The 12802-nt window shown below is 47.0% G+C and overlaps 1 protein-coding gene across 1 annotated transcript; it reads left to right on the top strand.

Annotated features, from left to right (window-relative positions):
* Nucleotides 1-714: 714 nt before the first annotated feature.
* TRIM45 (tripartite motif containing 45) lies at nucleotides 715-9548 on the top strand. The gene is made up of 6 exons (XM_049879984.1): nucleotides 715-1524; nucleotides 3317-4047; nucleotides 5272-5401; nucleotides 5991-6105; nucleotides 8310-8436; nucleotides 9287-9548. The coding sequence occupies exons 1-6, from the start codon at nucleotides 1034-1036 to the stop codon at nucleotides 9433-9435; spliced, it is 1743 nt and encodes a 580-aa protein (XP_049735941.1). The 5' UTR covers nucleotides 715-1033; the 3' UTR covers nucleotides 9436-9548.
* The last annotated feature ends 3254 nt before the right edge of the window (nucleotides 9549-12802 follow it).

Below are 12802 nucleotides of genomic sequence, written 5' to 3' on the forward strand. Positions count from 1 at the left end.
CCCACATCCTACAACTCCCAGCAAGCTCTGCGCCAAGAGCCTTCCCGGCCAACTGACAGCACCACCCACTAATGGGAGAGCCCAGTTCTGGGCTCTGGGGACCAATCCAAGGGTGTAAAGGATGCCGCCTTTTTGAGAGGTCCTGAGGCCTCTCTGGTGGCCGCAGAGATAGAGAGCGGCCCAATCCCCGTAAAATGGTGACGCCGGCTATACTATGCCGCTGACACCCAGCCTAGCTCTTGCCCTACTCCCGGGCTCCGAGCCCTCCAGCCGCCCCGCCTCCGGCCCTTCGCTAGGTCCCTCCTCCCCGCGGGAGCGGACTGGCGAAGATGTGGAACTTCCAAAGCTTATTGGCTTCGCTTTGTGTCACTCCGGAGGGAGGCGTGGCCCGGAGCGGCGAGGGCCGCCCCTCTCAGACGGTGATTGGATTCGCCTGAGTAGACCGGGGATGGGATTGGTGCGAAGAGGGACAAGAACCTTCGCGCACTTTGGGCCGTGGCACGGGATGGAGGCTGCAGCCGAGGCGCCGGCGGGGTTGGCAGCCACCTCGTACGCCGCGTGCCCTTCGCAGAAGGCCCCGTGGAGGGAAGGAAGGAGGCCCCCTACCTCATCGCGCGGGGGGCGAGGGTGGCGCGGGGAGGCACTTGTCGCGTGTCGGGCGAGAGTCCAGTGGGGGCAGGGGTTGGGAAGGGTGGCAGTGGAGGGTGTGGGAGGTGCAGGGTCAAGGAGTTGCTAGCAGGAAAAGCTCCAGATATAGTCCTGGAGGCGCTTCAGGGAAGGACTTGGGGGGCAGAGGAGGGCGTGGGCCTGTCTGGTATGGGATGCCATGGAAAGGAGGGGACCCTCTTGAGTAGATCTGTGCATGGTTCCTTCGAGGAATCTTCTCTTTTGCCCTTTTATTTGCCGACAAGAGAGCTCCCATGGTTTCTGTTCAAGTTCTGGAAACTTTCTTTTTGGGTGGGCTTAATCACACACTACTTCATTGTAGAACTGCCTAGGGCCTTTTCTGATACTTGGTACAGACGTGGGGAATATGTCAGAAAACAGGAAGCAGCCGCTGCTGGGCTTCGTGAGCAAACTCCCCAGTTGGACTGCACTTGGCAACTCGGGCAAGACTCACTGCCCTTTGTGCATGGGGCTTTTCAAAGCCCCCAGGCTCTTGCCTTGTTTGCACACGGTTTGCACAAAGTGTCTGGAGCAGCTGGAACCCTTCTCAGTAGTGGATGTCCGAGGGGGAGACTCTGACACAAGCTCTGAGGGGTCAATATTCCAGGAACTGAAGCCACGCAGTCCTCGGCCGCAGATCGGCATCCTCTGTCCAGTATGTGATGCTCAGGTGGACCTGCCTGTGGGTGGAGTGAAGGCTTTAACCGTAGACCACCTGGCCATGAATGATGTGATGCTGGAGAGTCTGCGTGGGGAAGGCCAGGGCCTGGTGTGTGACCTGTGCAGCGACAGGGAGGTGGAGAAGAGGTGTCAGACCTGCAAAGCCAATCTCTGCCACTTCTGCTGCCAGGCTCATAGGTAAAGATGGGATACCCCAGCTGGTGTGGCTAAGAGAGGAGTACAGAGAGGTGTCAAGACAGAGAAATCCCTTGGTGAGCAGATGGAAAGGAAAGCTTTCTCAGTAGTACTTAAGGGCAAGGAGCAATATAGGGTGTTCAGTACTCTAGAACAGTGGTTAACCCCTGAAGCCAAAGATAGAATGCCTGTAGTAATCATAGCAATCGAGTTTTGCATAATCCTACAAAGCACATCCACAGTTTCCTTGAATCATCAGTCACTTGTGTAATGAATAATTGTACTAGGTGCTGGAGATACAGAAGAGAAGGAATGTAATGGCATAGTTCCTTCCCTCAATCTCATTTGAACATTGCAACTCTTACAGAAAAGTAGGCATTGTTTTCATCCCCAATTGTTAATTGAGGAAACAAGCTCAGCAATGATAGCTGATTTACCAGTGTCCCACCCAAAAACCCAGTGCCGTCGCACAGCTGGTAAATAAGTAACAGAACTGAGTTTTAAATCCAGATCTCCTGACTGAATTCCATGCTCTTTTCTACTAATCCGTGCTACCTTTCCAGTATAGGTGCTGATTTGCTTGGCCCTACCTCAGCCTTTGCTTTGTATCCTAGAGTCACCCTGGAGCTTGGTGAGGTGCCTGGTGGGTGCTAATCAATCGGGGTGTGGGTTATCTCTTTTGTGGCATTTGGTGAACAGTTTGTCACGTGGTTCATTTTCTGTTCTTTTTCACCCAGCCCACCTCTTGACATCAGGATGTAAAATGGCCAAAGTTTTAGGATTAGCCTAAAATCATGTTTAAGTTCTGTTTTCCATTTGTTTTCTGGCTCCACCAACAGAACAAGTTAGGAGTCATCTGCCTTTGTTTTCTATTTTTAACTTGTAATTTTGCCATAGTCCCTATGGCTTTCTTGCTGCCAGCGAAACAGCTGGCCCTACTTTCTCTACAGCCACAGCAGACATATAAGCTTCAAGTTGATATAGTGCTAAAGGGGGAACACTGAGCAGTCACCGGGATTTCCTAGGGATTTTCTGGAATCTCTAGAGGACTACAGAGAAGGAGAATTAAAGGAGAGCTTTGGTTCTACTGACCATTGTTCTCACTTTGTAATAATGCCGATGCACTTTGTTGAGGGAATTTCTAGCCTGTTGCTTTGGGTGATGTAGGCACTGGTCAGTGGAAATGCCTCACCAAAGTCAGGATGAAGGCTGGATGAGGCTTTTTGTCAGGGCCAGCTGCATTTTAATTCCCTGGTGTTTACTGCTGTGCCATCTGTCACAGTTTCTGTCTCTTGGTGCTGAGTTTCCACTGTGCTCTCACTTCTATCTTGCTGTAGGAGCAGGCTGTGGTGCTTGTCTAAACCTGCCATATTAACTCTTTGGGAAAAGTTCCAGGATGTAATATTAGCGTTGCAACCTTTTTCAAAGTCATGTCCCAAGCCCTAGTCTACTCTCGTTATTCTGTACAACAACCCTTTCAGGTAGGTATTATCCCCTTTGTACAGACAAAGACCCAGAATTAGAGAAGATCATGAGTTAGTAACAGGTTAGACCAAGGATTTGAACCAAATTTGTCTGGTTTCAGATCTCATGCTCTTAAAACCTCTTTGCTAAACTGTTTCCCAACTGGAAACCCACTGCTGTCGAGTTGATTCCGACTTATAGCAACCCTATAGGACAAAGTAGAACTGCCCTGTAGAGTTTCCAAGGAGCACCTGGTGGATTTGAACTGCCGACCTTTTGGTTAGCAGCTGTTGGTCCCCAATTCCCTATTCCTGACTCTTTTTGCCCCTAGGCGGCAGAAGAAAACGACTTACCATACCATGGTGGACCTCAAAGACTTGAAAGGCTACAGCCGGATTGGGAAACCCATTTTGTGTCCTGCTCACCCTGCGGAGGAGCTGAAGCTGTTCTGTGAACTCTGCGACAAGCCTGTGTGCCGGGACTGTGTGGTGGGTGAGCACCGGGAGCACCCCTGTGACTTCACCAGCAACGTTATCCACAAGCATGGGGACTCCATGCGGGAGCTCCTCAAAGGCACCCAGCCCCACGTGGAGGCCCTGGAAGAAGCCCTGGCTCAGATCAAAGGCCTGGACAGTGCCCTCCAGGAGCGAGTGGAGGCTGTGGCAGCCGATGTCCGAACCTTCTCTGAGGGCTACATCAAAGCCATTGAGGAACATCGGGACAAGCTGCTGAAGCAGCTGAATGACATCCGGGTCCAGAAAGAAAACTCCCTGCAGCTGCAGAAGGCACAGCTTGAGCAGTTGCTGGCTGACATGCGGACTGGAGTGGAGTTCACTGAGCACTTGCTGACCAGCGGCTCGGACTTGGAGATCCTCCTCACCAAGGGGGTGGTAGTAGAACGACTCACAAAGCTGAACAAAGTTGAATATAGTGCCCGTCCTGGAGTAAACGATAAGATATGCTTCTCTCCTCAGGAGAAAGGCCGGTGCCGTGGCTATGAAGTTTTTGGGGCCATCAATACCAAAGAGGTCGATCCTGCCAAGTGTGTCCTTCAAGGAGAAGGTAGGAAGGCATTGAGAGGGTGGTGGACAGGGACATGGTATTTAAAGATTTGTGGCTTATGGACCTTCATTCAGCTAGGCAGACTTCCCCTACTGACCATTTTACCAAGGAAGAGAGACATACTGGCCAAAGGACAGTGAGTGCTCCCTTGTACTTTTCTAATTTGTTCTTGTCAGGATTTGGAGGGGTAGTGTTCATATCCAGTACCAGAGTGAAGCTTGATCCTTTTCCAGTTGAGAAAAGTAGCATCTACCAAGGTACTGAAGGATCATGCTTTGTTTCCATCAGATGACAGAACAGAAATGGTGCCCACAGGGCAGGACCAAATCCTGCCCGCTTAGAGAGGAATGTGGCAGGCCCCAGAGTGCTGGGATCAAGTTCTGAATAAACCACTTATGCCACTGCCATTTAGGAAAAGGGATATGATAGATAGTTCATTGAGTAGAGGGAAAGATGATTTCTCTTGACCACAGTGTTCTATTCCTAAAGGGAGCATGTTAAACATTTCATAGATCATATCTCATGGATAGGTCCAGACAGGAGGATTGTATCCTAGAGTCATTCTGACTCTGGCACCAGAATTCTGAACTGTTTGGAGGCCATAGATCTCATTAAGGATGATCCCTTCCCACGAAACACACACTAACTGGGGCATACAATTTCAGGAGATTCTTAGTACCTTCAGAAGCCTCACATTAGACCTCCTAGTGGTTCCTGAACCCCAGGTTAAGAAAACAGGTTTCATCTGAATGTTGGCCTAGGGGCTGAGGCTATTGGATATCCCCCCAGCACCTTGGCATGAGCTACCTAGTTGTGGAAGATCTCACAAGAAGGGTCCAAGCTGATCAGCTGTGCCCCCTGCCTAGTCCAGCAGGATCTGGAACTCAGAGAGAATAGTTTTGGGGTTAGCAGCCTCTTTCATGAGGTCTAGAGCCTTTCTTCTCTGAATAATTAGGTCAATCCTGAATATTTTCAAAACTTCCTTAAATTAAGGTCAGGATCCTCTGTGACCCAAGAGCAGCTACCAGCTGGAAGATAACCAGGCTCACCAAGAGGTGCACTCTGGGAGACCAAAGGGGAAGAGAAGAGAAAGGGGGTGGAGGGGCTACAGTGAACAGGAAGCACGTACTTTTTGTTCTGAAGACAAAAAGACAGTGTCTGACTTTGAGATGTAGGCACTGCAACTTGCCTTTGAGGTGGATATTGAGTGGTTATCTTTTGCAGATCTCCACAGAGCCCGGGAGAAACAGCCAGCCTCGTTCACCCTGCTTTGTAAGGATGCAGCAGGAGAGAGCATGGGCAGGGGCGGAGAGAACATTCAAGTTGCTGTGGTCCCTAAAGATAAGAAAGATTGGTTCGTATTATACAATTAGAAGTCACGGTTAATAAACAGTGATGAAACTGGAAACTTGAGGTCCTTTGCAGCATTGGAGATGTATTTGCAGTAGTTACCTCCTACTTGCCAGTGATGCTGTTAAAACGTGACATAACCAATTGAATCAGATGTGTTTTGTTTTGTGGGTTTTATGCCTATATTCACTACCCTCTCAAAAGTATTATCTGCCCCTCAGATTGTCTATGTTAGACCAAATGGTGCCCTTCTTAAAAGCTACTAGATGGGGATGGGAACATATTTATATTTCTCTGGAACTGGAGTAGGAAGGAGGGAAGACAAAGACCCTGGGATGCAACAGAAGCTGCTTGAAGAGAACACAATATATTTTCAGGGTATTCCTCTGAATGTCAGATTAAATTAGGATTTATGTTGCTTATCTCCCCAGGTAAAGGTAACTTTCTGAGGCCAAGTGGGAGTGGCATCCTGCTTGGGGGGACATTTGAAATTAATAGTGAATGGGATAGTATAGAGCTTATGTCATAAAATAATAGGCAACTGAAGCCGGCTTATGAGAGTGAATGCTTTTTTAATTCTTATCTCCACCCAGTCCAGTCAGAACGGTTGTCCAAGATAACAAGGATGGGACATACTCTGTCTCCTATACCCCTAAGGAACCTGGGATTTATTCTGTGTGGGTCTGTGTCAAAGAGCAGCACGTGCAGGTGAGTGAGATCTGTGCCCGTGCTTCCCTGAGTTTCTCTTCACACTGCTCTCCCTCCCACCCACCCCTGCCCCAGATTCTGTCTTCTCGGAATGTGTGGACATTTCTCATAGAATCAGCTGTAAGGAGAGACTGAGTAGGAGTCTCTTCTCCTTCCTTATTTCTCTTCACTTTAGAAGTGGTCCCCATTTTGCTACCCTCATTCTTACTAGAGAATGCTGGTGCCTATAAGAACTCTCTGTCCCTGTTTTGGAGCCCTGGTGGTGCGGTGGCTAAGAGCTCAGCTGCTAAGCAAAGGTTGGCAGTTCGAAGCCACCAGCCACTCCTTGGAAACCCTATAGGGCAGTTCTACTCTGTCCTGTAAGGTCACTATGAGTTGGAATCGGCTCGATGGCAGTGGGTTTGTTTTTTTTTGGATTTATCCCTGTTTTACCTCCTGGCAGTCATGCTTGTTTTTTTACCACTCTCCCAATCACTTTATTGGAATTCTTAATTTGAGGAAGATGCTTTGATCACAGAAGGCGGTCTACCGGCAGACAAACGGAACACGATCAAGAAATATAATCTAGCTCAGGATTTCCCAGCTCCGTTCAGACTATAACCAAACTTGGAACACAACTGGGAGGGTCCTGCCCCCTCCTCACAGCTGACCAGTCATCTAACCATCTGCCTATGTGATTTCCCTACTCTGTTTTACAGCTATGCTTACATGTTACTATGGTTACTGTACCACCTCCACTATACAAGTATAACACTTCGTGGTTTAGAGATTGTGGATTTTTAAAAATGGGGTAATACATGTTATGTTCAGCAGAATTTCCCTGCTGACATTGCAGTAGTCAGAGGTTTCCCTCAACCAGAAATCAACACTGAGGGGGCAGTGAAATCCCATACAGCGCCATGATATGTTAGGCTTGCGGTCTGTGCACTAGGAAGATTCAAATCCAGTAGCCACTTGTTGCTCACCTAATTAACTATTCCAGGAACAGGTTAGGTAATTTTGCAGACATTATTTCACTTTTTCATTCTAGCCACTCTGCAGCATGGGGGTCGTCATCTGTGTTTTATTGCTTAAACCGAGAGACCAAAACTTGCCACAGGTCACAGACTGCAATTTGAACCGATTTCTTTGAACTCTAAGTTGTTTTTTAAATGGATTGTAGAATCTTTAAAGGCAAGGAAATGGCTTTCTCAGGTAATGTCATTCTCACATGGGTAGGCACATGGCAGTGCTCATTAAATAAGTACTGTTTACCAAGGATAGAAATTGGAGAATGAAAGTAACCCTTGAAGGAAAGTGGGCAGGAATTACTAATTTGAGAATCACTAACCACATACACTTTCCCTCCCTTCCATATGTCTGTACAGCCTCAGAATCAGTGGGTGGATAAACAGATGTGTCCAAGACGAAGGCTGGAAAGAAAAGGGCTAGCTTGGTATGTGAGCGGAGGAGGCATGTGGCCGAGAAATTAGAGAAAGGACTACAAGATGTCCTAGCCTAGTGGTCATAAAAAAAACTAAAACATGACTAATTACCTCTGAGATTTCTTAAAAATGGAGAAGATAGAGATAGCAGTTAGTCACATACAAACACAAATTGGGATTACTAGTGTATCAACCCACCAGCCGCTTCCATAAATAATGCAGCGTTAGAAACACTATGGGGCAGTTCTGCTCTGTCCATAGGGTCGCTGTGAGTTGGAATCGACTGGACAGCACACAACAACAGTGTATCAGGTGCTCTACATGCTTCCACTCTGTGAAAGGCTAGAATGAGACAGAATCCATTAGGAAGACGCTTTAACCAGTTGTGGTCTGGGCTTCTGCTTTTTCCTCCCCTTTGCCAGGACAAGCCCCAGCTAATTCAAGTGTCACGACAGTGGAGCTGCTCTGTGTGACTCTGGCAGTGCCCAGACGGTTCAGCCACATGGGGAAGATCAGACCTACATTGAGTACTTAGCATCTGTGGTGAAAAGCATGCTAAAGGGCAGCAGCGGACTCCTTGATTATTTCACTGCATTTGTGTCTGTCCCACCCACCTGAGCACAGCGTTAGTTGTGGTCCCCTAGTCTCTCTGTCTCTAGTGCTGTCCTTGTCCTTCTAAGAGCAGACCCTGTGACTTACACTTTGTTTAGCACACAGTGATGCTCAGCACATCCGTGTTGACTTATAAGGTGATGTTCTTTGCTCTTTTGAACACTGAAGGGCTCACCATTCACGGTGACTGTGAGGAAGAAGAGCCGCCCACACCAAGGGGTGTTTCACTGCTGCACGTTCTGCTCCAGCGGAGGCCAGAAAACTGCTCGTTGTGCCTGTGGAGGCACAATGCCAGGTAGGGATGGCAAACCACACACTCTGGGCCTGGCTCTCTGCAGGGGGAATCCAGGGACAGCCCCTCTACTACCACACAGCCCCTGGGTTTAGGACACTTGGACTTAGGTATTGTTTCTAGGAAAAACAATCTGTGTATATAACACTGTTCTAAAAGTTTCGTTTAAAGCTTTTGTTTTGAAAATTGAAATAACAGGCTTAACTGTTCTGTGTTCTTTTAGCTTTAACATAATTCACTAATCCTATGAGCCCTGTGCTTTTCTGTGGGATTCTTGATTTCAGGCTGGCCACCTGAGCTGTGAAAAATGTAAACCCATCCTCTTTAAGACCTCAAGAAATTCCAAATGAGGCAGGGCTAGGGGAGTGGGTGATTATGCTGTTTGAGCCAGGTCTGGCTCTTTTTGTTGTTGTTGTTGTTAGCTCAGACAAGAGAACAAATCATTTTAAAAAATTAAAATTCTATTGGGTCCTTAGTGATGAGCCATAAAATGGGCTTTTGTACCATTTTTCTCTGGGTCCACCTTCTCTCTGGTTACCATGCCAACAATCTACCCTTCTTTTTTATTTCAGTCATTTTACAGTTAAAATCCAAACCAGTTCATCTTTTTTTAGTTAGCAAATGTTAACATTATTCTTAGAACTTCCACTAACATTAAGTGATTTCCTGTGAATGGTCTTGAGAGTCCTTCTGACTGTAGAGGAGTCATATGGCTTGTTCCTCTCACGGGGTTTTTCTTAGGTATTTTCATTTCTTTGAGTCAGAATGCTGCCGGGAGATGTATTAATGTCCACGATATCTGCTAGACTCCACTCTAATGGTTGTTTTTTCCTCTCCTCTTTGGACCATGCAGGCGGGTACCTAGGCTGTGGCCATGGACATAAAGGCCACCCAGGGCGTCCCCACTGGTCATGCTGTGGGAAGCTGACAGAGAAGTCAGAATGCACAGGGACAGGCGGCCAGAACACACCAAGGAGTCTCCTCAGGACTGTGGCCCTCTGAAGAGATCAGCCTGTTAAAGCTGCAGCCTGCATGGTGTCAGATTCCCAGAGGAACCAAGTCCTTGATTAATTCTGAAGAAACTGATAGAATTAAAAACAAAGTGCCTTATCTTACCTTAGAGCTCAAGTGCTTTTATGTGAGTCATTGATGGTATGTGTGGATGGTTTGGCACCAGGGACCACCACTACCCTTCTCTTAAAGGTGGGTAGGCATTTTTCTGTACTGAGAGAAGCTGCTCTTTATTTTGTACCGGTACAGAGATAGCTATGCCACTGGAAGTTAGAACTCACTCTCTGACACATTACAGCCTTTTCCCTGAGCCACAGGTTATTTAAATACTTCCCTCAGAGAACGAAAACCTGCTTTCATCCTAGCCACTTTTTGCTAGCACGCTTTAAACTGATTGACCCATATGTTTCTTGTGACCATTACAATGTGATCTTGCCATTTAGGTGGGCATCCCCCTCATGCTTCTATACCACGTTCCTCCCCTGCTCCCAGAGCCTGAAAAATTACTGTTTGGGCAAGGACATACAACTAGTAAGTTAATATTGAAATACGCAAACCAAATCCATTGCTGTCGAGTCGATTCCAACTCATACCGACCCTATAAGACAGAGTAGAACTGCCCCATAGGATTTCCAAGGAGCAGGTGATGGATTCAAACTCCCAGCCTTTTGGTTAGCAGCCTAACACTTAACCACTGTGCCACCAGGGCCCCAGTATTGAAATAGAACCTCATAAATTGAGCAGTTCTACACATGCCACGTTGATGCCATCATCCTACACACAGCTCTGTCAGTCCTCCCTGTGTTTTAGGGAATAGTCTTCACTGCTGCTGCTATACCTAGGAACTAACTAGAAGCTTTGACCCTTATGGCATGACTTCTTAACTGTTAAAGGCTGAAGAGAATTTTTGGGAGAGGAAGTACAAAGCTCTTGTGTCTGAGCCTGCCGAAGTCTTCACTATATTTTGTATATTTGTCTGGACTCTGTGTCTTCTATAGCAACAAATTCAGCATGTATTCAATACAGTTATTGAAGTCTGCCTGTAAGATCCCTTAAGAAGTAGGTGACTCACTTGAGTGGTGACTTGAGTCAGGCAAAGGAAGTGAAGTGATTAGATGAAACACACTGACTGTCAGGTCATTATGGAATATACTTCCTACTTGATGTGAAGAGATGGCTGCATTGTAGCAGTAGATACTAAGATATTCTTGTACCTTAGTTGTTATTGTTAGGTGCCGTTGAGTCGATTCCAACTCATAGTGACCCTGTAGGACAGAGTAGAACTGCCCTATAGGGTTTCCAAGGAGCAGCTGGTGGATTTGAACTGCAGACCTTTTGGTTAGCAGCCGAGCTCTTAATCACTATGCCACCAGGGCTTCCTATATTCTCACCCTTTTCTAGAAACATTTCCTTCAGCCTCTTTCTCTAACCAAATCTGATCTTCCCAGAAGACACTGTTGCCCCAGTAACCCTCCCGAATTATTAGCTATTTGCACTTCTTCACTCCCAATGTCACGGGGTCCTGAGGTCAGGTCAGTGTCCTTTTAGTTCATCAATGCTGCTTTTAGATTAGTGGTTCTAAAAATGGCCATTTTCCTCTCAAGGAAATACATCTGTCTTGCTGTCATTGGAGTACTGTTGTTGTTCTTAGTTGCCATCAAATCGATTCTGACTCACAGCGACTTCATATGTGCAGAGTAGAACTGCTCCGTAGGGTTTTGAACTGTGACCTTTCAGAAGATTGCCAGACCTTTCTTCTGTAGTGCCGCTTGGTGGATTTGAACCACCAGCCTTTGGACTAGTAGTTGAGTACTTAACCATTTGTGCCATACAGGGGCACGTAATGGCCCTTATTTTACTCTGATGGTTAGAGTCTCAGTCCCCTGTGCTAGTCACGTCTTACCCCCCTGATCTCTGAGCACGGAAGAGCCTCTAGGATCAATTCTTGCATTTCTGTCTTCCTCCACTCCTTAGATAAGCACATCCTCTCATGATTTTAAATACCATTTGTCTTAGTCATCTAGTGCTGCTATAACAGAAATACCAGAGTAGAGATGGCTTTAACAAGAGAAATTTATTTCTTCACCTTAAAGTAGGCTCAAAGTCCAAATTCAGGTTGTCAGCTCCAGGGGAAGGCTTTCTCTCTCTGTCGGCCTTCTCATCAATCTTCCCCCAGACTGGGAGCTTCTTTGCACAGGGACCTTAGGTCCAAAGGACACGCTCTGCTCCTGGTACTGCTTCCTTGGTGGTATGAGGTCCCCCTGTCTCTCTGCTCTCTTTTATATCTCAAGAGATTGCCTCAAGACACAATCCAATCTTGTAGACCGAGTCCTGCTTCACCAGCACAACTGCTGCCCATCCTCTGCCATTAACATCACAGAGGCAGGATTTATAATATAACGGAGAATCACACAATACTGGGAATCATGGCCCAGTCAAATTGATACACACATTTTGGGGGGGGGGGCATAATTCTATCCATGACACCATTTATACACTCATTATTCCCAAACTGATCTCCAGCTCCAAACCTCATACGATTACATCCAATAGCTTATATAACATCTCCACTTGGATGTGTGGTAGGCACCTCAAATTTAAGATGTCTAAGCTAGAACTCTAAGTTTTTAATTCCTACACACCTACCACCACCAAACTGCTTTCCCCGCAGTCTTCTCCATCTCTTCAGTGGAAAGTTCAAAACTATTCTTACTGTTGTTCAGCCCAATAACCTTGGGCTTATTTCTCACCCTGACAAATCTATCAGCCATACCTTCAAAAGTCATCTGCTGGCCACTACTCCACTCCACGGCTACCATCCTGGTCTAAGCTACCATATTTCTCACCGAGAAGTCTGCAGTAGCCTTCTAACTGGTCTTTCTGCTTCTACCATCATGCCCTTATAGTCTGTCCTCCACCCAGCAGCCAGAGGGGTCCTTGTAAAACATGTCAGATCATGTGACTCTTTTGCTCAGCCTCCTCCACTGGCTTCCCATCTTATTTGGAGTAAAGGCCAGTCTTTACATCAGCATATTAAGATCCTGCGTGATCTGGATCCTTGCTCTTCTCTCATGTTCTACCCACCCCATCACCATTACTCTATTCCTGCCAACTGGCCTACCTCTTGCTCCTCCAACTCTCCAAGGACTCTCTGCCTCAGGGCCTTCACAATCACTACCCCTCACCTGGGATGCTTTTCTTACGAATACCTCCATGATTCACTTCCTCATCTTCTTCAGGTTTGGCTCCCATGTCAAACAGCACCTTATTACAGAGGTCCCTAACAACCCCATATAAAAGAGCAACTCCTCAGCCCAGTACTCTTTCCGCCTTGACCTGGCTTCTTTTCCCTGTATAG

This window comes from Elephas maximus, chromosome 3, assembly GCF_024166365.1.
Source record: "Elephas maximus indicus isolate mEleMax1 chromosome 3, mEleMax1 primary haplotype, whole genome shotgun sequence".
NCBI classification, from domain to species: domain Eukaryota; kingdom Metazoa; phylum Chordata; class Mammalia; order Proboscidea; family Elephantidae; genus Elephas; species Elephas maximus.